General features: G+C 47.0%; 1 protein-coding gene across 6 annotated transcripts in view; it reads right to left on the bottom strand.

Annotated features, from left to right (window-relative positions):
* ppfia2 (PTPRF interacting protein alpha 2) overlaps positions 1-25619 on the bottom strand; it is a 224663-nt gene that overhangs the window by 34260 nt on the left and 164784 nt on the right. For 3 of the 6 annotated variants that reach the window (XM_031831593.1, XM_031831597.1, XM_031831594.1), the window contains exons 4-12: positions 23513-23677; positions 20731-20805; positions 12406-12516; positions 9523-9756; positions 8582-8728; positions 2030-2164; positions 678-761; positions 214-345; positions 44-106 (exon numbers count right to left, since the gene is read on the bottom strand). In XM_031831593.1, coding sequence (XP_031687453.1) covers positions 44-106; positions 214-345; positions 678-761; positions 2030-2164; positions 8582-8728; positions 9523-9756; positions 12406-12516; positions 20731-20805; positions 23513-23677 — 1146 coding nt within the window. Of the gene's footprint in view, positions 1-43; positions 107-213; positions 346-677; positions 762-1218; positions 1302-2029; positions 2165-8581; positions 8729-9522; positions 9757-12405; positions 12517-20730; positions 20806-23512; positions 23678-25619 lie in introns of those variants that run through there. The other 3 variants (XM_031831595.1, XM_031831596.1, XM_031831598.1) reach the window with 2 other exon arrangements.

Below are 25619 nucleotides of genomic sequence, written 5' to 3'. Positions count from 1 at the left end.
GAGGGAGAGAAAAATGTAATAACTTCTGATCGGGGGGATTTACTTTTTCATGGATTGAATCCTCGTACTGTTTTCTGTAGCCTTCCGAGTCTTGTATTAAAACGTTCTGAAATGGAAAGGGAAGTATTCCAGTCAATCTATGGACATTTGCTCAAATTCATCTGAAATAAAACTTTAGGACATATTGGTATTGATGTGGTCTCCATGTTTAACCTTCTCTTCCAGAGCAGCCATCCTCTCTTTCAGGTGGAGCTGAAGACGTTCGTTGGACTCTGTGAGAAGTCTGTCCACCGTGTCCGACAGGCGCTTGTTGTGTTCCTCGTTCATCTTTTCTCTCTGCCGAGCCTGAGGGGGACAAAAAAATACAAACTGTGTGACTTTCAAAAGCAGAAGCTTGACAGTATGTCTTACCACACGAGTGCATTTTCTAACCACTCTAATGTTGTAAAATACTGAAACAAGTCATCTGGATAATGCAAAGTCATTCTCTTAAACATCTATGAGCAGCAGGTGCAATGAAGCCAGGCTGTGATGGGCAGCATGTAGCTTAATCTAGCATACTAGCCTTATGGCAGCTAGCATGCTAGGCTGCCCATGGTCAGTGAATAGGTGGAATGTAGCATCATGTAGCATAACCTAGCCTAGCATGTTATCATAGTCCCCTGGGGGTGACTCACTCTGAGCAACTCCTGGTGCTTCTCCTCCAGCTGGCCCTCCAGGTGCCTCATGCGTTCCTCGATACTGCCGTGACGCTCCTCTGCCTGCAGGGGCCACCACACAGACAGGGGTGGGGGGAGAGAGAAAGGGGGGCAGGGGGCACAGTGACCCGCCAGTTTAGCAGCCATGGAGGGCAACACAGACACATAATGCAGGGGCAACAAGACAAGACAGAGCCAAAAGCCTCTACTCCTCCAGTCTCAGATGGAACAGATAGATCACCAAAGCACAGGTAGAGAGAGAGGTGAGAGAAGGGCCAGGTCACAAGCAGTTGCTGCAGCAGTTAAGTCTACTAGCAATGAGCCCAGCCAGTGACATGCAGCTTTCCCCACAGTTTCAACCCTGCCTACGGACACAAGGAAAAACAAATATCCCCAACAAGCAATCTCAGTACAATGACTCGTGACAACAGAAAGAAATAAAACCAGCATGGATTTTTTAAATATTTTTTAAATGTAGTCTTGTAGTTAGCGACAGTACTGTGGCATCCTGTGGGACTACCTTCCTAAGAATGGAGTTCATGTCTTGGAGTTTAGCTTCCATAACAAACTGATAATCATCAGGAGAGGAGGCGGAGCTCGAGGCAGACTATGGGGCAGCAGGAGAGGAGAGGAACATATCACAGGGTCAGAGGTGATCGCATGCATAGCCTGCACATACAGTACTAACACATAACAAACAACACATCATTGAAAAGACTCTCTCTGGAATATTCTACATGTATGATGATAATCAGTTATACATAAGCAGTTTTGAAATGACCTCTCCTAGAATATGATGGAGTGGTTAAAGTAACTGTCCAGTGACAATCTGACTTTTAAAAGTTCATATTCTGTTAACTCATACCCAAATCATTTTGTTGACTCATACTACTCATCCTCATCTCATCTCAGCCAAAGCATAAATTGGAAAAGAACACATACAAAACCCCACCTCAAACTTGTATCTCAAACAGACTGTTTCAAAAATGCTTGATATTTCCTCCTGGAGGATGAGCTGGCCAATCAGCGGTCTACTTGCATGAATATTTTATATGACTGGTATACGCCCACACCATTCAGTTGTTGAAGTATGCCCATAACATTCCAACACAGAAAATATGCTTTTTAACAATCATTTAAAACATTTTTGGGAAGGAAACTATTTCACTCATATTGTATTTCATTTTAGGTCATATTTCATAGAAACCTGGAAGCACTGGAGTTACTTTAATTATGGGAGCAATGTGTGCTGCGTCTGTGTCTGCATGCATACAAGTGTGTTTATGTGTGTGTGACCGTGTATGTGTGTGTGTGTGTGTGTGTCCTCTCACCTTGGTGAGTGCTGCTATCCTCTGGGCCAGTTCAGCCTCCACCTCTGGCAGGGTCTCAGCCTTTCTCATGGTCTGCTGCAGCTTCTGCTCTGCTAGCTCCAAACGCTCCAGCAGCTGCCTGTTCTTATCCTCCATCTGCACACACACACACACACACAGGGAAACAAGCACATACACACAGGGGGAAACATTGTGACGTATGACCTCGGCCCATATCACACATGGAGTACCACTCAATGCCAATCTCAAGAGAGCTTTCTGAGTATTTCTGGACAGACTAAGTCACATGTAATACATATAGAACAGAATACAGCATTATATACCGAAGTCATTCTATATCAGACACACAGACAACCTTCTACTACATAGAGAAAACATTAGGGATGTAATGATACACATCAGGTCCCTAATCAAATGTTTAAGATACAAGTGCATCGTTCCGCGGACCCTAAACCGATCCAAATGCAGCATGGATCAGTCAGAAAATCTATTAAAACGTTATGAATCGCTGGTTCACCAAAATGTTCTGCTCATATTACATTCTATCTTCTGAAAACACCTCTCATCTTTAGCGACAGCTGATGCGTCCTCTCGTTCAGTGTCCAACTGCATGTACAGTTGAAGTCGGAAGTTTACATACTCTTAGGTTGGAGTCATTAAAACTCGTTTTTAAACCACTCCATACATTTCTTGTTAACAAACTATAGTTTTGGCAAGTCGGTTAGGACATCTACTTTGTGCATGACACCAAGTCATTTTTCCCAACAATTGTTTACAGACAGATTATTTCACTTATAATTCACTATATCACAATTCCAGTGGGTCAGATGTTAATATACACTAAGTTGCCTGTGCCGTTAAACAGCTTGGAAAATTCCAGAAAATTATGTCATGGCTTTAGAAGCTTCTGATAGGCTAATTGACATCATTTGAGTCAATTGGAGGTGTATCTGTGGACGCATTTCAGGCCTACCTTCAAACTCAGTGCCTCCTTGCTTGACACCATGGGAAAATCAAAAGAAATCAGCCACGACCTCAGAAAAAAAATTGTAGACCTCCACAAGTCTGGTTCATCCTTGGGAGCAATTTCCAAATGCCTGAAGGTACCACGTTCATCTGTACAAACAATAGTACGCAAATATAAACACCATGGGACCACGCAGCCTTCATACTGCTCAGGAAGGAGAAGCATTCTGTCTCTTAGAGATGAACATACTTTGGTGAGAAAAGTGCAAATCCATCCTAGAACAACAGCAAAGGACCTTGTGAAGATGCTGGAGGAAACAGGTACAAAAGTATCTATATCCACAGTAAAACTAGTCCTATATCGACATAACCTGAAAGGCAAGGAAGAAGCCACTGCTCCAAAATCACCATAAAAAAAGCCAGACTATGGTTTGCAACTGCACATGAGGACAAAGATCGTACTTTTTACAGAAATGTCCTCTGGTCTGATGAAACAAAAATAGAACTGTTTGGCCATAATGACCATCATTATGTTTGGAGGAAAAAGTGGGATGCTTGCAAGCCGAAGAACACCATCCCAACCGTGAAGCACGGGGGTGGCAGCATCATGTTGTGGGGGTGCTTTTCTGCAGAAGGGACTTGTGCACTTCACAAAATAGATAGCATCATGAGGCAGGAAAATCATGTGGATATATTGAAGCAACATCTCAAGATATCAGTCAGGAAGTTAAAGCTTGGTCGCAAATGGGTCTTCCAAATCGACAATAACCCCAAACATACTTCCAAAGTTGTGGCAACATGGCTTAAGGACAACAAAGTCAAGGTATTGGAGTGGCCATCACAAAGCCCTGACCTCAATCCCATAGAAAATGTGTGGGCAGAACTGAAAAAGCGTGTGCGAGCAAGGCGGCCTACAAACCTGACTCAGTTACACCAGCTCTGTCAGGAGGAATGGGCCAAAATTCACCCAACTTATTGTGGGAAGCTTGTGGAAGGCTACCCGAAACGTTTGACCCAAGTTAAACTAATTAAAGGCAATGCTACCAAATACTAACTGAGTGTATATAAACTTCTGAACTACTGGGAATGTGATGAAAGAAATACAATCTTAAATGAATCGTTCTCTCTACTATTATTCTGACATTTCACATTCTTAAAATAAAGTGGTGATCCTAACTGACCTAAAACAGGGAATCTTTACTGGGATTAAATGTCAGGAATTGTGAAAAACTGAGTTTAAATGTATTTGGCTAAGGTGTATGTAAACTTCCGACTTCAACTGTAACTGTGTTGAAAGTTATTGATCTACAAGTCATTTAGCTGAACAACCCCAGGCAATATCAGTATCCTAGTCAAACTGCGCACCGTTCCCAGTTTCGCAAACTGACCAACGCGAGGTCGGTGCCTGTTCCTGATCTTGCACATCTTACGCGGCACCTTCAGCATGCAAACACTAAAATAGCTTGCGTGATATTAGGCTTTATTATTTGAATGACAACCTCTGTAATTTGCTAGGTTATGGTTATCTATGCACTGTTGAATATGGTGTTTTACTGCAATAAAATGAAACTACCGGAGATATAACTCTCATCTGGCTATACCTGCTGAACGGGTTTTACAATAGATTTGATTTTGATTGTTCAGGTTCACCAACAGCAAAACTTTTGGTAGTTTAAAACATTCAGTGTATATGTTTATTTTGTTTCTTTTTTTAAATACAGGGAAAAGTTGATCATTTCATAACGAGGACAGAAATCACTTTGTGATGCTCACTGCATGGCCGAAGCAAGAGGAGAAAATAATCTAACTCCATAAAAATGTCCAAATGGTCAAAACCATTCGATTTGGAGATGGGGGTGAAATTCAAAATTGTGCTCTATATTCATTGCCCATGTCATAGCTAATTTGTAAACGATACATATTGATACATTACTACATCAAACACTTCATCTGCAAAAATGACAAGTGAATTAGTGGGTGATGGTGATTTCAGAACCAAAGTGGGGGGGACAAAAAACATTGCCACCCCTAATCTGATAGTGGGGTGGCTCAGCTCAGGTGCCTTCAAAGTACATACACCATAGACATACATAATTCACAGACACACACACACGTCAGATTAGACAGATTCAGCTCAGAGAGGCCCAGCTCATGAGCTCCATCAGCAGCAGATATTGAATGTGAAAATGAATGTGTTTATGCAACAAATGTTTCTGCATCTAATCGTACCGCATCAAATCGCATCGATTCGTTCTCTCCTCAAACCGAAGTGCACCGAATCGTTTCAAACTAAATGTATCCTATATCATATTGGAGCCCTTGTATCTAGATATGTATTGAATCGTCTTGAAAGGGAAAGATGCAGACTCCTAGTATACATCATGTAAGGTACAGCAGTAGAGCCAAAGTGAAACCTCTATTTCCCTATGTCCCAGTCAATCTTCCTCCTGGCTCTGCTCAGTTTCAGTCTGTTCCATTTCCAGGAACTATTCAGCAGCTGTCTCCACCAGCAACAGAAGCTCCAGTCCCCCCTATAGCATTGGCCTTGGCAGCCCATACCCAGTAATTAGACATGAGTGGGCTAGGGGCCGTGGGGGGCCTGGAGGGGCCAGATCAGGGCTCTCTGTGTGTGTCTCTCTGCTATACTGTGTGTTTACTACTACTGTATGTATTTACAGGCCCAGCACCCAGCTTTGGGAAAAAAAATTATTCACTGCATCCTCTCTCGCTCTCCATCCTTCCTTCAATCTTTCTGTCTCCCCTTTTCGTCTCTCCTGAGTGGCTCATCTCCAACAGTCAGTGCCAAGGCCCTGGGGCTAGGCCATTGGCAAGGCAACACGAAAAACCAGATCAGCAGGGGTGGTGGTGTGATGTGAGTGCTGGGTCCATGGGGGGGGGGGGGGGGGGGGCTTTATTTCTGTATGCTCTGAGAATTCTGTTGGATGGAGTATCATTCAACTCTCCCTGATTGAAGTTCAGAGTTAGACTTAGCCCAAATTTCCTAGTGGCAAGTGAATGGGCCAGGATGCCATCGCAAGGGACCGATGCCAGAGACAAACCTCTTTCCACTGGGATTCTCTGCCTCTAACCCTATTACAGGGGCTGAGTCACTGGCTTGCTGGGGCTCTCTCATGCCGTCCCTGGAGGGGGTGCGTCACCTGAGTGGGTTGATTCACTGTTGTGGTCATCCTGTCTGGGTTGGCGCCCCCCCCCCCCCCCCTTGGGTTGTGCCGTGGCGGAGATCTTTGTGGGCTATACTCAGCCTTGTCTCAGGATGGTAGGTTGGTGGTTGAAGATATCCCTCTAGTGGTGTGGGGGCTGTGCTTTGGCAAAGTGGGTGGGGTTATATCCTTCCTGTTTGGCCCTGTCCGGGGGTGTCCTCGGATGGGGCCACAGTGTCTCCTGACCCCTCCTGTCTCAGCCTCCAGTATTTATGCTGCAGTAGTTTATGTGTCGGGGGGCTGGGGTCAGTTTGTTATATCTGGAGTACTTCTCCTGTCCTATTCGGTGTCCTGTGTGAATCTAAGTGTGCGTTCTCTAATTCTCTCCTTCTCTCTTTCTTTCTCTCTCTCGGAGGACCTGAGCCCTAGGACCATGCCCCAGGACTACCTGACATGATGACTCCTTGCTGTCCCCAGTCCACCTGGCCATGCTGCTGTTCCAGTTTCAACTGACCTGAGCCCTAGGACCATGCCCCAGGACTACCTGACATGATGACTCCTTGCTGTCCCCAGTCTACCTGGCCATGCTGCTGCTCCAGTTTCAACTTCCACCTGACTGTGCTGCTGCTCTAGTTTCAACTGTTCTGCCTTATTATTATTCGACCATGCTGGTCATTTATGAACATTGAACATCTTGACCATGTTCTGTTATAATCTCCACCCGGCACAGCCAGAAGAGGACTGGCCACCCCACATAGCCTGGTTCCTCTCTAGGTTTCTTCCTAGGTATTGGCCTTTCTAGGGAGTTTTTCCTAGCCACCGTGCTTCTCCACCTGCATTGCTTGCTGTTTGGGGTTTTAGGCTGGGTTTCTGTACAGCACTTTGAGATATCAGCTGATGTACGAAGGGCTATATAAATACATTTGATTTGATTTGAAACCAAGGGCAAACATTGGATTAGAAATGTAAGTTTAGAAAATTGCACATGAAAACTGCTTATGGTTTATTTCATTTTATAAACTGGGTGGTTTGAACCCTGAATGCTGATTGACCGTATACCACGGGTATGACAAAACGTTTAGTTTTACTGCTCTGATAACGTTGATAACCAGTTTATAATAGCAATAAGGCTCCTCGGGGGGTTGTGGTATATGGTCAATATACCACGGCTAAGGGCTGTGTCCAGTTACTCCACATTGCAACGTACATAAGAACAGCCCTTAGCCGGTGTCCATATACCACACCTCCTTATTGCTTAAATGTGCACGGAGTACTTTCTGTCTAGCAATGCGGATTCATGTGTGTGTGTGTGTGTGTGTTCTCTATAGCTTGGCAATACAAATGTATGAAAATCCATCTGCCTTGAGCTCAGCTGTTGGTGCTGTATCTGTGATTGCTCCCCCTCCTTAACCATAACATTATTCACAATACCAAATAACCCAGGCACAGAAACCATGCACATCCACCCACACAGCATCTTCAAGTAGCTACAATAAAAACCCTGACCCATACGCAAACGACTCAGCTGGAGTTAAACACAATGTCAAGATGTCCTCTCGTTTTAGAATGTTCTAAAGTCTTATTAATCAAAGACGAGAGTTATCCTTGATCCACTACTGGCAACGAACGCTGTGTTATTCTCCAGATCGCAGGGGATTTCAGCAAATATGTATGCTATTGTAACGACGGTACTCCCTTAATGTAGAGAACGATCAGCCTCCTGAGCCCATGGAGATCTGCTTTAAACCAGAGACGCCAGATGGATGTAAGTTTTGTTAAACCAGAGACACCAGATGGAATTGAGTTTTGTTAAACCAGAGACGCCAGATAGAATTGAGTTTTGTTAAACCAGAGACGCCAGATGGAATTGAGTTTTGTTAAACCAGAGATGCCAGATGGAATTGAGTTTTGTTAAACCAGAGACGCCAGATGGAATTGAGTTTTGTTAAACCAGAGACGCCAGATGGAATTGAGTTTTCTTAAACCAGAGACGCCAGATGGAATTGAGTTTTGTTAAACCAGAGACGCCAGATGGAATTGAGTTTTATTAAACCAGAGACGCCAGATGGATGTAAGTTTTGTTAAACCAGAGACACCAGATGGAATTGAGTTTTGTTAAACCAGAGACGCCAGATGGAATTGAGTTTTGTTAAACCAGAGACGCCAGATGGAATTGAGTTTTGCCTTAGCGATAACATGTACTAAAGGGCATAGTTTTTCTAGGTGGGTGGAACCCATGGTGGGGACACTTCTGACTCCTTCTGGGTTGAGACCCTAAAACCAAAGGTTTAAAGTGGGTCAGTGGGGACCACAGCTGTAGGTCAAAGTATCCCTCAGAAGCTGATCTTAGTTCAGTTTTGTATCCCCCCAGCTCCCCAACCACTCTAATGGTTAAAGTTAGGATTGGTGGAAGAGGGTAAGTGACCTGTCTGAGGAAGGCTTCCTTATTGGCCAGCTCATTCTCCAGTTTGTCACTGATGTCGTGCAGGGAGGTGGACTCTCTCTGGGCGCTGAGGTACCGCTTCTCCAGAGTGACGATCCTCTCTTCCATGTCCTCCTTCTGACACATAGCCTGTTGTCAGTCAGTCACACACACACACACACACACACACACACACACACACACACACACACACACACACACACACACACACACACACACACACACACACACACACACACACACACACACACACACACACACACACACACAATGCACAGACACAAACAGTTGAGTACATTTCCTTCTCAACAGCACAAACCGTATCTCCCTAAATCTCCTCCGGTTAATTTCCTGTATGGAGTCTCAGTGAGTGTGTGTATAGAGAGGAAGGAAATGTCATCCAGCGTTGTTATGATATAACACTGTTCTCAGACAGTGGTAATTACTTAAGAGGGCTGGGCTGATAAAGGATCTGAGATCAGTGTACTAGCTGAATCTCACTCCCTGAGCCCAGCCTGCCATCATCATTAGCAATCAATAGCAATCTCAACCAGGGCTAGTCGCTAGCTAGGTGGACCAAGAGCCAGGTCACATTCTGATTCACATCACTGGATAGACATTCAACTCTCCTCCAAATCAGAGGGGCCAGTGATTGTGTGACTATAATGGTCTGCCTATAGCACAGGACAGATGAGTAGAGACCATCTCTGAGTACCAATGTGTATAAAGAAGCCTGGATACATGACTTTTCCGAGAACCATCCAGATTGTCTGAGGCAGTAACTCCTCTAAGTCATCAGAGAGGAGGTTGAGGGAGTGAATGCATAGGTCCCTCATGCTTGTTAATGTATGTTCCTAACTCTCAACTAACAGTGCGCGTGTGTGTCTCTCCTTAGAGAGTGGGTGCATCTCATTTGAATGTACCTCTCTCCTCACCTCTTTGATGTCCCTCTGGTACTTGGTACTCATCTCCTCTGTCTTAATGAGGTCCTTGCGCGCGGTGTCCAGCTCCTGCTCCACCTCGGAGACGCGGGACGACAGGGAGGACATGCGCTCCTTCATCTGGGCCAGCTCATAGTTCTGCTTCTCCAGCAGGTCCTGCAGCTCCACCACCTGGCTGGCCTCATGGGCCGACTCCATGGAGCCGTTGGACAGGCGCTGGAGGACCAGGGGCAGAGGGAATGAGAGAGACTCTTACTGTGTAAAGTCCATTTCCATTCAGTCAAATCAGGAGCTAAGTAAAGAATCAAAAGTCCTTATGAATTCCTAAATGGATTTCAAAAAAGCTTTTCAGCAATTTCTGTTTTTTTGTGGATTGATTTATTTGAAATAATGGAATTGACCTTAAACTTGTAATACAGCGCTTTTCTACCAACTCAAGGATGCTTTATGTCAGTTAGGTCCCATGACACAAACTGTTTCAGCTAGTAGAATTTAAATGGATAAGCTGAAACAACATAATTTCCAGTCAAGCCTTCTGCAGTGAGTGCTGAAGTACAGGCTGAGAGGGCCTTGAATCAGACTAGATCCCTCTTCAGACCTCTGCATTTCCCAGTGGAGAAAGATACCGTTAGAGCTCTAACACATTTAGGACATGGAGGTTGTTGGCCCCCTATTCTGGTTTAATTTCAGATGGACACACAGCCAGGGTGACGGAGGCACTATAAAGATTACTCCAGACTGCATTGAGAGATTGGTTTGGCACTTGCATTAGGAATATGATTTGTTTTGACTATGGGAGGGAGGGAGAGAAAGAGAGAGACAGAGAGAGAGAGAGAGAGACAGAGAGAGAGAGAGAGCAAGAGAGAGGGGAGTTTATTTTCCTCTCCCTCTCTCTGTCTATCGGTCTCTCCTCTCCCATCTCTCGTGCCCTTCTCTCTTTCTCCTACCCCCACCCCCCTCTCTCTCCCTCCTCTACCCATCCTCATGTATCAGGGCCAGCTGCCCGTCCATACCCATCCATCTGGCCAGACATTCCTAATTGGGCCTCTCTCCCTACTGCCTGTGATCAATGATTCACTGTGTAAGGCAACAGGCCCCATTAAATCAGCCCACTGGTTTAAATACCAACACAACAGTCTACTCTCATAATGGACAAACCTTGGGATTTATCTTAGCTTGGCTTTTAGTGCAGGCTGGTTTGAACTTTTCCCAGAGATAACAAGTTATACAGCCGGTTCTCAAAATAAAAACTTCATTGCGGCGCGTCTGAGAGTATACTCGTAAAGCCTGCAGGGAAGTTATCCAGTTGGGGACGAGGTGGACTTGACACTCGTAACAATGCCTTTAGGAGGGATTGACATGAAGTTAAACATTGTTTCTCCATCGAGGCAGATTGATCTGGTAGGGAACAAGCTACTGTGCACCGGTTCCTTTTGCTAAATTAGACCCGTTTTATACGTCTAGCTGTCTATATATCACAGCGACTTTACAGCGCTGCTAAATTGCAGTGGGGGAGCCCAACAGCCATAGCTGGGGCATGTCAGTAAAAGACTAACTTAGGTTTTATTGTTATCTTTTCAAATTGCTAACTGTAAAAGTTTACCTCTATGGTTAAATCTTCTTGGTTTTACTATTCGATCACTATATAATATTGAGGCCTTGATGGTTAGAAGTGCAGAAAAGTGGTTGATACTGAGAGTGAAGGGAAAGGCCATGGCTGTCTGCCTGTATTAGCAGGCCCGTCAGGTAAAGCTAGCTCTATGCCCCGCGTCATGATGTGACCTGTTGGTTCATTCAGGCGCAACACGTGCACCCACACAACACACACACCCCTCCACCTGTCACATGGGTGACGACAGCCTGACGATGGCGTTAGCCTGTGTGTTCACTCTACTCCAACACCCTTCTACCCAGGAGCAGTGAGACGGAGAGGAGGGCTCTAACCCGCCTACTGGGAGAAACTAGCCCTGCAGATCAACCGTGTCACTACCTCTGGATGGAACCTTAACGAGGCTGCCATGACTCCCTCTGGATGGACCCTTAACAAGGCTGCCATGACTACCTCTTCAAACCTCAGCATGGTGAAAGTGAGTGGCTCCCCTCTCACTAACCCCAAGGAGGGTGTGTGTGACGGGGAGTTTCAACCTTCCAACCACCCTCATCCCCACCCCCCTACTCTGTAGAGTGACAGGCCACAGACAGCTGTCGCCCAGTCAGACTCAACAGAATCGTACACTCCTGACAACGCGTCCCCATCACGAGGTGCAGCTCATCCACGAGCCTAGAGATTCGGCTCACATCCAAACCAACACAGCAGTCTAAGTGCTGTATTGATATCTGAGAGGATTGGGAAATTCTCTACGCTTTGACTGCTCAAGGTACTGTGCTTCACTCTGGTCTGACTAATCATGGAAGTGTGGATGCATTATGGGACATTTGATCTCAGACCATTTGTATGCAGATGTAGTCAGAAGTTTGGTAGCTCCAGTATAATGGAATCTGGTGGGGTCATAGACAGTACACATCACCTGATTGTGGGTGTCCTTCACGCTGCCTAGCTGGCTGCTCAAAGACACTGTGCTGAAAGTGAAGGCCTGTATCTATCGAGCTAGTGTAATGACAACATGCTTGATACCATGATGATACTGATAACACAGACTATGAATGGACAACTGTGTTGAAACAATGAAAATGGGGGTTGAAAAGTATATATATCCCACACGTTTACGTTGATGTGAAAACTGAAATGTTGAGTGTTAGCCCTGTCAACGTAATGATAGTAACACATGAGATAAATTATCAACAATAAAAAGATGTGGATATTGACAGAGAAAAAGAAGGACAGTAAACGCTTTGAACGCCCACCTTGCTATGTACCTTCTGGCTGGCATCAGTGCCCTCCAGCATGTCCTCTGACCCGTCCCCTGACGCCACCTTCCTCTGGATGTGGGCATTCTGCTCCCGTAAGGCCACAATCTGCAGAGAGGGACACAGGACAGAGATTAATACACAGGTCTAGAATAACAATACACAGTGAGGGACACAGGACAGAGATCAATGCACAGGTCTAGAATAACAATACACAGAGAGGAACACGGGACAGAGATTAATACACAGGTCTAGAATAACAATACACAGGTCTAGAATAACAATACACAGGTCTAGAATAACAATACACAGAGAGGGACAGAGATTAATACACAGGTCTAGAATAACAATACACAGAGAGGGACACAGGACAGAGATTAATACACAGGTCTAGAATAACAAACAGAGAGGGACACATGACAGAGATTAATACACAGGTCTAGAATAACAATACACAGTGAGGGACACAGGACAGAGATCAATGCACAGGTCTAGAATAACAATAAACAGAGAGGGACATAGGACAGAGATTAATACACAGGTCTAGAATAACAATACACAGAGAGGGACACAGGACAGAGATTAATACACAGGTCTAGAATAACAATACACAGAGAGGGACACAGGACAGAGATTAATACACAGGTCTAAAATTACAATAAACAGAGAGGGACAAAGGACAGAGATTAATACACAGGTCTAGAATAACAATACACAGAGAGGGACACAGGACAGAGATTAATACACAGGTCTAGAATAACAATACACAGATAGGGACACAGGACAGAGATTAATACACAGGTCTAAAATTACAATAAACAGAGAGGGACATAGGACAGAGATTAATACACAGGTCTAGAATAACAATACACAGAGAGGGACACAGGACAGAGATTAATACACAGGTCTAAAATAACAATACACAGAGAGGGACACAGGACAGAGATTAATACACAGGTCTAAAATTACAATAAACAGAGAGGGACAAAGGACAGAGATTAATACACAGGTCTAGAATAACAATACACAGAGAGGGACACAGGACAGAGATTAATACACAGGTCTAGAATAACAATACACAGAGAGGGACACAGGACAGAGATTAATACACAGGTCTAAAATTACAATAAACAGAGAGGGACATAGGACAGAGATTAATACACAGGTCTAAAATAACAATACACAGAGAGGGACACAGGACAGAGATTAATACACAGGTCTAAAATTACAATAAACAGAGAGGGACAAAGGACAGAGATTAATACACAGGTCTAGAATAACAATACACAGAGAGGGACACAGGACAGAGATTAATACACAGGTCTAGAATAACAATACACAGAGAGGGACACAGGACAGAGATTAATACACAGGTCTAAAATTACAATAAACAGAGAGGGACACAGGACAGAGATTAATACACAGGTCTAAAATAACAATACACAGCAGAGATCAGCCTAGCTGTCAATCACACACATACACACGCGCGCGCACACACACACACACACACACACAATTGTCAGCTCCAGCCAGGCATGGGGCTGTCCTGTCAGTGCCTGAGGGGAATACAACTGATGTGCAAATGTATTACGGTCAAGGGTCAGGATCTCATTCACTTTCCAAAACACAAACAACCTAAATATTTACTCAAGGACCGCTAACAGGTTATTTCCTACTGTTACAGCTTGTCTGTGTAGGAATTTCTGGAACATTACTCTGCCAGCTATGTCATATTATGTCTAGGTATTAACGTGATCACTATGATTATCTTGTTCAGCGAACCCCTCCTCTCTCTCTCCTGAAGAATCTGGTGTTCACTCTTAATCACGTTGCCAGGGGCTACAAACCAGTGACATGAAAAGCATATTGAGGATTCCCCTGACAGGGACGGCTGATTCGGACTTTCCGGGGGGGAGAAAGGGGGGGAAATAGCCGGGTAGAGACACAGCTATAATTGTCCAAATTGTTGGACTACAACCTATTCTTGGACAGCACAAACAGCATGGTATGCATTCCATTATGGAGCCCCGCACTACTAATGCCCTTTTACACCATCACTAAACACAAGTGACAGCAATACCAGGGAGACTACATGATGCCTGTAGGGTCAGCCTTCACAAGTCAGTTCCAGGGAAACCTCCCAGACCTTGAAACTAGGAGAAAACCGTCATTGTTTTATGATGTGCTAACCATATATATTTTTTTGCATAACTGTCATATTTTTGCGTATGAAAATATTTGTAGAAAAGCCGTGATTTTACTGTATGACAACTACAGCAGAGAGATGCACGATGTCATTGTCATAAATACCTGTAGCCTGTCATCCAGTACACAGTCAAATATTAGTGTGCTCACTATCCATTATTATGTAATCATGAGCACAGACATCGCCAGATTTAGCATAAAGAACAGACCCAGTTGGGAGACAGACAGGATATGGAAGTGTGAATAAAATGACAGCATGCTGCTATTACCACTGATCACAGATAATTTTAGGCTTTAATCTCAGGATTTCATCTGGATTTAGGAAACAAGCCAACCCCCCCCCCATCGGAGACGTGTAACGGCTGTTGGTGGAAGAAGGCGAGGACCAAGGTGCAGCGTGGTACATGTTCATCATTATTTAATAGAACAGAACACTTAATGACAAAACAACAAAGAGAACAACCGAAACAGTTCTGTCTGGTGCAGACACAAAAACAGAAAGCAACTACCCACAAAGCCCATGTGGGCAAGAGCTACCTAAGTATGGTTCTCAATCAGAGACAACGACAGACAGCTGTCCCTGATTGAGAACCATACCGGGCCAAAAACAAAGAAATACAAAAACAGAAAAAAGAACATAGAATGCCCACCCTAGTCACACCCTGGCCTAACCAAAATAGAGAATAAAAAGCCTCTCTATGGCCAGGGCGTGACAAGACGGCAATATTATGACGGCAATGATTGAGAGAACAATCCAGGAAGGATAGTGTAGCAGCCTATGACAGTCATGAATCTACTGTATAATAGTGTATTTTGCTAAACATGGCAATACATCATATTACTGTACTGACTGAGGCAGTGCTGCAATAGGGCCCTCCAGTCCTGATCAGTAAAAGCCACACAGTATATCAGTATTACTGCTATTGGAATGCCATCTCTGTCTACAATAAATAAGTTAAGCCTGAATATTTGTGGACACTTCCCATTTGTGGGAATCCCAGATCTATGACTTGGCTGTGTCTGCACCCCGGAGAGACCGACATAATTACATTTCTCAGAAGGAGGCGATGACATCCCAATAAAACAACACAGTGAGAGAAACCATTACGGTTGCCAAGTGTTTCACCAACCGCTCCAGTTGAACTGCGTTCAAGAATTAGAGGGCATTCAATGACACCTCCATCAATAAACAATGATTGATGTGAAAATGCAACACATAACTGCCTCTGACACTGGTCAGAAATAGCCTTAAAGCTATACAACTATAAAACACCACTTTTTACAGCACAGATGGAGGCACTCACTAGACGCAAGTATTACATTATTTTCATTCTAAGAGGGCAAAGGGCAGGGGGGGATTATTCCACAATTACAATGGAGGTTTCCCTTTACATTAAGCCTCGACAACATCCCAGCACGGGGTTTGAGATTTCATCCACAGACAGTGGATTTGCTTGCTGTTGCATATTGCTGCCTCTCTCTCTCTTTCTCTCCATTCTTTTAATGAGGGGTGCAATTACACCTTCTTATGTTTTGGCTGGCACATTGGGGAGCGTCTATCATTTTTCAGGTACAGAGATCAAACGGTTGGCTCTCGACATAAGGGGTGCACACACGCACACGCACGCACACACACACACACACACACACACACACACACACACACACACACACACACACACACACACACACACACACACACACACACACACACACACACACACACACACACACACACACACACCTCCTCCCGACAGACACCCAGGATAACAAATGATAGACTGAGCCTTGCTGCTGTGGCTGTGGTTGCTCTCAAATTATAAAAATATTTACAGAAGCAAATGGAAAGTGGCCATCTTTCCCTTTGATGTAGTATTAGTTCATCTCAACTCATCAAAGCCCAGAAAACATCAGAGACACCAGGAGACAACGGAGACACCAGGAGACATCAGAAACACCAGGAGACACCAGAGACATCAAGAGACAGAGACATCAGAGACACTAGGAAACAGCAGAGACACCAGGAGACACCAGAGACATCAAGAGACACCAGGAGACATCAGAGACACCAGGAGACACCAGAGACATCAAGAGACACCAGAGACACCAGGAGACATCCAAGACACCACGAGACATCCAAGACACCACGAGACATCAGGAGACACCAGGATACATAAGAGACACCAGAGTCACCAGGAGACACCAGGAGACAGTGCCACAACTAAACAGAAAGGCGCTATCCTTCAAACTCCTATCCCTCACAATAACTTCATCTTCCCTGACTTCCTTCGTCTCCACCTCTCCGATAAGTAATTGTCTGTTTTAGTGTGAAGGAGCAAAAGGAGATTGGACAGGAAGGTGACGTGAAATCTCTCGGTGTACAAGATTGATTTGGTGGAGCAGAGGGCCTGGAGCAGGTTGCTATATGCGGCAATGCCTCTGAATTAAGATCAGTCACACAGACAGGCACACGTGCACACACACACACACACACACACACACAAACACTGGAAACCTGTTGGCTTGAATCTTATAGCACCGGTTCATTTTTCATTGTATAGAGTGGGTGACACCTTGGGGATACCCTCTAGAATTCCAACCAGGAAATGAATAAGAGAGACCGGATAACATAGAGTAACAGACGTTTCAGTCTCTCTCTCTCCCCCAGCAGCCTTTGTAGGATCTTATGCAGGTTGGATTGGTCCCTTGGCGGAGGACCAAGCCCAGAGGCCCCAGAGGTTTTGCGGGGAATTCATCAACCTCCTGACACATTCTACAGAATCTACTCCCATTTCATTTATGTGAGCCGGGTCTCACATATTTTAACTTATTTTAACTTAATATAATACATCAATAAAATTAATTTAGCCTCAAGTAAATAATGAAACATGTTCATGTCCAACATGTTGGAGAAGAAAGTAAAAGTGCAATATGTGCCATGTAAGAAAGCTAACGTTTAAGTTCCTTGCTCAGAACATGAGAACATATGAAAGCTGGTGGTTCCTTTTAACATGAGTCCTCAATATTCCCAGGTAAGAAGTTTTAGGTTGTAGTTATTATAGGAATTATAGGACTATTTCTCTCTATACCATTTGTATTTCATATACCTTTGACTATTGGATGTTCTTATAGGCACTTTAGTATTGCCAGTGTAACAGAGTAGCTTCCATCCCTCTCCTCTCCGCTACCTGGGCTCGAACCAGGAACACATCGACAACAGCCACCCTCGAAGCAGCGTTACCCATGCAGAGCAAGGGGAACAACTACTCCAAGTCTCAGAGCGAGTGACGTTTGAAACGCTATTAGCGCGCACCCCACTAACTAGCTAGCCATTTTACATCGGTTACACCAGCCTAATCTCGGGAGTTGATAAACAGCGCAATGCTTGAAGCATTGCAAAGAGCTGCTGGCAAAACGCACGAAAGTGCTGTTTGAATGAATGCTTACGAGCCTGCTGGTGCCTACCATCACTCAGTCAGAGTGCTTTATCAAATCATAGACTTAATTATAACATAATAACACACAGAAATATGAGCCTTAGGTCATTAATATGGTCGAATCCGGAAACTATCATTTCCAAAACATAACGTTTATTCTCCCAGTGAAGTACGGAACCGTACCGTATTTTATCTAACGGATGGCATCCCTCAGTCTAAATATTGCTGTTACATTGCACAACCTTCAATGTTGTCATAATTACATACAATTACAAACATACAATACATACAATTCATAAAAAATCCTACAATGTGATTTTCTGGATTATTTTTCTCATTTTGTCTGTCATAGTTGAAGTGTACCTATGATGAAAATTACAGGCCTCTCTCATCTTTTTAAGTGGGAGAACTTGCACAATTGGTGGCTGACTAAATACTTTTTTGCCCCACTGTATATATATATTTTTTAATCAACAAAATCGGTGTCCAGAAATACCGATTTCCTAAAACTTGAAATCGGCCCTAATTAATCAGCCATTCGATTAATCGGTCGACCTCTAATCTGGACCACTTAAACACCTGACACTGAGAGGTCAAATCTGGACCACTTAAACACCTGACACTGAGAGGTCAAATCTGGACCACTTAAACACCTGACACTGAGAGGTCAAATCTGGACCACTTAAACACCTGAGACTGAGAGGTCAAATCTGGACCACTTAAACACCTGACACTGAGAGGTCAAATCTGGACCACTTAAACACCTGACACTGAGAGGTCAAATCTGGACCACTTAAACACCTGACACTGAGAGGTCAAATCTGGACCACTTAAACACCTGACACTGGGCGATCAAATCTGGACCACTTAAACACCTGAGACTGAGAAGTCAAATCTGGACCACTTAAACACCTGAGACAGAGGTCAAATCTGGACCACTTAAACATCTGAGACTGAGAGGTCAAATCTGGACCACTTAAACACCTGAGACTGAGAGGTCAAATCTGGACCACTTAAACACCTGACACTGGGCGATCAAATCTGGACCACTTAAACACCTGAGACTGAGAAGTCAAATCTGGACCACTTAAACATCTGAGACTGAGAGGTCAAATCTGGACCACTTAAACACCTGACACTGAGAGGTCAAATCTGGACCACTTAAACACCTGAGACAGAGGTCAAATCTGGACCACCTAAACATCTGAGACTGAGAGGTCAAATCTGGACCACTTAAACACCTGAGACTGAGAGGTCAAATCTGGACCACTTAAACACCTGACACTGGGCGATCAAATCTGGACCACTTAAACACCTGAGACTGAGAGTTCAAATCTGGACCACTTAAACACCTGACACTTTTATTCCTGTACCTACCTATTGTTCACCTAATACCTTTTTTGCACTATTGGTTAGAGCCTGTAAGTAAGCATTTCACTGTAAGGTCTACACCTGTTGTATTCAGCGCACGTGATGAATAAACTTTGATTTGATTTCACTGAGTGGTCAAATCTGGACCACTTAAACACCTGAGACTGAGAGGTCGAAGGTAATCTATGTCATCAGGCAGTGCAGCTCCCTATTATGGGAGGCTCCAGGATTGCAGGTGGTGTTATCTGCAGACTGGAGCCCCAGAGGAGAGCGACTCGAGGCAGATCTCCATCCCAAATCAATTAACAGTCTGGAGCTGGTGCAGGCAGCCACTGGAACCCAACGTCCTCCCCGGAGGCTCTGACGTGTGGAAGTGTGGATGTTTCTATTCAGCAGTGCTTATTTAACCACAGCCTCCACCACCGGGCCTCAACACCCACTCAGCCTCAACACCCACTCACTCAGATGACTGTCTCACCATGACACAGCGGGAAAGTTAACCATGTATCCACTGTAGTCAAATGAAGTATAGTCACACTATTTAATCAAATAAAGACCTATGTCTCGACTCAGTGAAATATCTGCTGAGGCGTAACACTGTACTTGGTTAAGTAAATGAGATGCACTTTACGCTGCATGTCTATGGATCAAACTTAGCCTCATACACCTGCCTGATCTCGCGAGCTTACATAAATGATTCGCTACACGGATACAGACGCGGTCATCCATCTGGTAATACTAGGCTAACTCAAAGTGAAAGATATCGCCATCTCACGGCGCCTTATAACCTCTCTCTCCTCTCATCCCCTCACTCCATCCCTAGCTTTACTTGTTTTCTATACCCAGGGCAGATCAGTCTTTGACCAGGTATTCATCTCAACTCCTAAGGTCTGTTTGGCTGGTAGAGCAGCATTTTAAATCTCTCTCTCCCCCTCCCCCTCTTTCTCCGCCCCCCCTCCCTCTCTCCCTCCCTCCCTCCCTCTGGCAATGCAGAGTGGTTAATTTGGCTCCGGTAGAGCGCCAGTCTGAGGGCTCCTCTCAGCTGGAACATGACCATCTGCCCTGGCAGAGAATGGCAGAGAGAGAATGGGGGGCAGAGGCGTTACGCCACCCTGCTAACGCCACGGGCCAGCTCTCATCTGTCAACGCCATACTTCACCCCATCACACACCGCACTCCATCTTAAGACAGAATGACTAGCCCCTGAATAGGACTCCTCCTAAGTCGAACTGTCAACATCAGACTGCTTTGAAAGTTGACTAAAACAGTCAGCGCGCCTGTGGAAATGATGCTGTGACACGTTTCTCACCTCCTGGTTGGCTGATGTTAGCTCCTCCTCCAATGCAGAGACCCTCTCTAGCGACACCCGCAGTCTCTCCCTCACCTGAGGAAAACAAAACACAACAACCCGCCATGAGTGCGTTACTGTACACATCCTCTGGTAGGACCTTACGATTGAGCTCTGCTCTTGCAGTTAATGGCAGTAGATGTGTGGTTTTGAGCTCTCAGATAAATAGCATGGATAGTGTTGGAGACAACAGTGAGATATGCCTATTTATCTCTCCCCACCAACCCATCTCAACCCGGGGTTGACATGATATACCATGTTCCCGCGAGAGAGCAAGCCGCTGTTCCCTCTCTCCCTCAGCCTTCAGCCCAACAGTAACACTTTGTCTTGGCCTTGAAGGCAGGCCTGAGCTTCTGTCCAGGGGTATCTGCTTTTATTACCTTTTAGCGTCAGTTGCTGGGAGCAGCTTTCCCTCCCTCCCTCCTCCCCATCCCTACTCCTCCTCCTCTTCTCCTCAAAGGGGGTGAATGTACGACTTACTCTGCCTTCCTCTATGTACCACGTTCAGGTATTTGTCATGCTACTGACGGAGCATTTACTGGTGAGCTCCATGGTGCTCCATGGCCGGGGCTGTGGCCCGCTAGGATGAAGGCCTCTCTGAGGAGGCTGAGCCTGGATTACAGGGCAGTCATTGCCCCTCCCTCCCCTCCCCTCCTCCGGACAGCCCAGCATCACACAGACAGATCGCCGCAGAGCAGAAAACATCCCGTGAATCAAAAAAGCCTTTTATTCCCTAGTCCAGCGGCCTGGAGAGACGCGTTATAAATGATAGGGTCTGTTGTGGAGGGTTGAATAGATTACAGCAGCCGGCGTGACATCTTACAGAGGGCTGAGGACATCAATCAACAGGCCTGAGGCAGAGCAGAGGCTGGGGCTGGGGCCAGTGGGAGGGCAGAGGCTGGGGCTGGGGCCAGTGGGAGGGCAGAGGCTGGGGCTGGGGCCAGTGGCAGGGCAGAGGCTGGGGCTGGGGCCAGTGGGAGGGCAGAGGCTGGGGCTGGGGCCAGTGGGAGGGCAGAGGCTGGGACTGGGGCCAGTGGGAGGGCAGAGGCTGGGGCCTGAGGCAGAGCAGAGGCTGGGGCTGGGGCCTGAGGCAGAGCAGAGGCTGGGGCCAGTGGGAGGGCAGAGGCTGGGACTGGGGCCAGTGGGAGAGCAGAGTCTGGGGCCAGTGGGAGGGCAGAGGCTGGGGCTGGGGCCAGTGGGAGGGCAGAGGCTGGGGCCAGTCGGAGGGCAGAGGCTGGGGCCAGTGGGAGGGCAGAGGCTGGGGCTGGGACCAGTGGGAGGGCAGAGGCTGGGGCTGGGGACTGAGGCAGAGCAGAGGCTGGGGCTGGGGCCTGAGGCAGAGCAGAGGCTGAGGCCAGTGGGAGGGCAGAGGCTGGGGCCAGTGGGAGGGCAGAGGCTGGGGCTGGGGCCAGTGGGAGGGCAGAGGCTGGGGCTGGGGCCAGTGGGAGGGCAGAGGCTGGGGCTGGGGCCAGTCGGAGGGCAGAGGCTGGGGCTGAGGCCAGTGGGAGGGCAGAGGCTGGGGTTGGGGCCAGTGGGAGAGCAGAGGCTGGGGCTGGGGCCAGTGGGAGGGCAGAGGCTGGGGCTGGGGCCAGTGGGAGGGCAGAGGCTGGGGCTGGGGCCAGTGGGAGGGCAGAGGCTGGGGCTGGGGCCAGTGGGAGGGCAGAGGCTGGGGCCTGAGGCAGAGCAGAGGCTGGGGCTGGAGCCTGAGGCAGAGCAGAGGCTGGGGCCAGTGGGAGGGCAGAGGCTGGGGCCAGTGGGAGGGCAGAGGCTGGGGCTGGGGCCAGTGGGAGAGCAGAGGCTGGGGCCAGTGGGAGGGCAGAGGCTGGGGCCAGTGGGAGGGCAGAGGCTGGGGCTGGGGCCAGTCGGAGGGCAGAGGCTGGGGCTGGGGACAGTAGGAGGGCAGAGGCTGGGGCTGGGGACAGTGGGAGGGCAGAGGCTGGGGCTGGGGCCAGTGGGAGGGCAGAGGCTGGGGCCTGAGGCAGAGCAGAGGCTGGGGCTGGGTCCTGAGGCAGAGCAGAGGCTGGGGCCAGTGGGAGGGCAGAGGCTGGGGCCAGTGGGAGGGCAGAGGCTGGGGCTGGGGACAGTGAGAGGGCAGAGGCTGGGGCCAGTGGGAGGGCAGAGGCTGGGGCTGGGGCCAGTGGGAGGGCAGAGGCTGGGGCTGGGGCCAGTCGGAGGGCAGAGGCTGGGGCTGGGGCCAGTGGGAGGGCAGAGGCTGGGACTGGGGCCAGTGGGAGAGCAGAGGCTGGGGCTGGGGCCAGTGGGAGAGTAGAGGCTGGGGCCAATGGGAGGGCAGAGGCTGGGGCCAGTGGGAGGGCAGAGGCTGGGACCAGTGGGAGGGCAGAGACTGGGGCTGGGGCCAGTGGGAGGGCAGAGGCTGGGGCTGGGGCCAGTGGGAGGGCTGGGGCTGGGGCCAGTGGGAGGACAGAGGCTGGGGCCAGTGGCAGAGCAGAGGCTGGGGCTGGGGCCAGTGGCAGAGCAGAGGCTGGGGCCAGTGGCAGAGCAGAGGCTGGGGCTGGGGCCAGTGGCAGAGCAGAGGCTGGGGCTGGGGCCAATGGGAGGGCAGGCAGTTTTGGTGGTGACTTATGCCAAAACAAAGAATATTCAATACCAAGAAGGCACTATGTTAACAATGCCTCTCCATACAGTATGTACTGTCATCAGTCAAATATACTGTACCATCAATTGAAGAATCCCTTCTACCAAGAATAGCTACTGTGCATACAAATCTAATGTATGGTCTTACCTTCTCGTCTAGAGCTTTGTGGTGCTCGAACAGGGACTTGAGCGCTTTGAGGACCTCCACCTCACTGGACACGCCTGAGGGGGACTGGGCCTGCCGCTTGACCACAGTCATACGTAGTGACCGCTCATGCCTGGACACCAGGCACTCCAGATGCTCCAGAAGCAACTATAGAGACAGACATAGGGACAGAAATTAGTGCTAATATAATCATCATCATCATCCCTATCTGCATCCTTATCATAAAGGCTATCTGCCTCATCTGCAAAATTGACATCATCATCAGCGCTATTACTGGAATCGTCTGCATCATCAGTTATCCTGGCACCAGAGAAGATGTAGTGATATGATTCTAAATGTCAACCTGTAGTGGCCGGACCACTGGACTGTAATATACCAACCACACAAGGTTACTGGTCTTCATGTGATTCTCCAAATACATTATTTATATCCACCCTGATTAACCGCAATGAAAATAAATCAAAGTAACCAACGAGATCTTCTCAATTTGGTAATTTAATTTAATTTTCCAACTTTTGGTCGGAGGGGGTGGGGGTGGGGGAGAAATAAACCTTAAGTGGAATAACACGAGACATACGAAAAACAATTATGGCACTCAGAACAATAAAGGCACTCAAAACCAATGGAAACTCTCTGGACTGACAACAAAATAGATGCTAATGTTGTTACTGTGCCAGGCTGGTGTAGGCGGCGTGCCGAATCCATTCTCAGTGGAAAGTGTTGGGGGAGACAACTTCCAGCAGCACAAAGGGAGGAGATGAGTCCACTGGGAGTAGGGGGCACAGGAGAGACGAGGAGTAGAGACACACAGGGACCAGAAAGATGAACACTGGCCTCTGATCTCTGTCACACAGGTACAGTGGAGGGATGGGGGCCTGAGGGAAGTCTAAATGTGCTAGTCTGACTAGCTAGGCTTTTGGGGTCTATATTTGGCCCATAACCTGGTCCAATGAAGGTCTCGTGTTTTGGAGGGAATGCACATGCCTCACAGACAAGCAACTAATTAGAGCAAGCTAATTGCTAATGATGATACTATCTGTCCTGTTAGGAATCCACCAAGCTCCGCTGAGATACTGATCTGAGGAGAGGTTCATGCAGTGACTTCAGTTTTGTTGTCTGGTCATTCTGAGAAACATTGACCGTTTTCTTCATCTCCACATCCCAAATGCCTTGTTTCTAACCCTGACTGTGCTCCGCTAGGAGCCTTCTCGGCGTCGCCACGCGCTGTGGCCGGTTATCAACATAATGATGTGGTTCACCAATGGTTTGGAGAGTTCTCATACTGGCGTCGCCACAGTATTTAACCAAGGAAGTAATTTACTTCTAACCCCATCTTTAAACAGGGCTCTGGTGTTCTGAGTCTGTCCAAGCATTGTGCTTAAACCACAGACTGTAATCCCTTAATCATCCAGGCATTAAGAATCATTAGAAATACAGACATCAACCACATTTTCAAAGTAAACACATTCACTCAACCTGGTAGAACTTCACTAGGATTTCAGTGTTGCACTACACTACCCATCAGGCACTGCAGAGGCTATGTTGGGTGGGGCCTAAATGGTAAACATACTGTAGGCTCTGTTTCAATATCCACACAAGCATACCATTTAAAATGCATGCTGAATACATTGCTCCAGAAGGTGCTGACAAAGTGGTGTGGACTAGTTTTGGAGGGCTTCAAGGGGGCTGTCCATCCTTCCTTCTCTCCGTCCCTCCTTGAGCGTCTGAAGGACTGCCAGCAGACTGAGATCCCCCCGCCTTCCCTCCCCACATCCAAACCCCCGCCGTTTAATCAATCAAGTCTGAACGTTGGCCCCAGATCTACCTCAGCCGTCGCCCCGCCAGAATAATAAAAAGCAACCTACACCTACACACACCCTCCTCTCTCTATAACCTACACCTACACACACCCTCTCCTCCTCCTCTCTCTATAACTTACACCTACACACACCCTCTCCTCCTCCTCTCTCTATAACCTACACCTACACACACCCTCTCCTCCTCCTCTCTCTATAACTTACACCTACACACACCCTCTCCTCCTCCTCTCTCTATAACCTACACCTACACACACCCTCTCCTCCTCCTC

The sequence above is a fragment of the Oncorhynchus kisutch genome, linkage group LG9 (genome assembly GCF_002021735.2).
Source record: "Oncorhynchus kisutch isolate 150728-3 linkage group LG9, Okis_V2, whole genome shotgun sequence".
Taxonomy (NCBI): domain Eukaryota; kingdom Metazoa; phylum Chordata; class Actinopteri; order Salmoniformes; family Salmonidae; genus Oncorhynchus; species Oncorhynchus kisutch.
The sequence above is the reverse complement of the archived record's forward strand: the minus strand, read 5'-3'. Positions and strand labels throughout refer to the sequence as shown.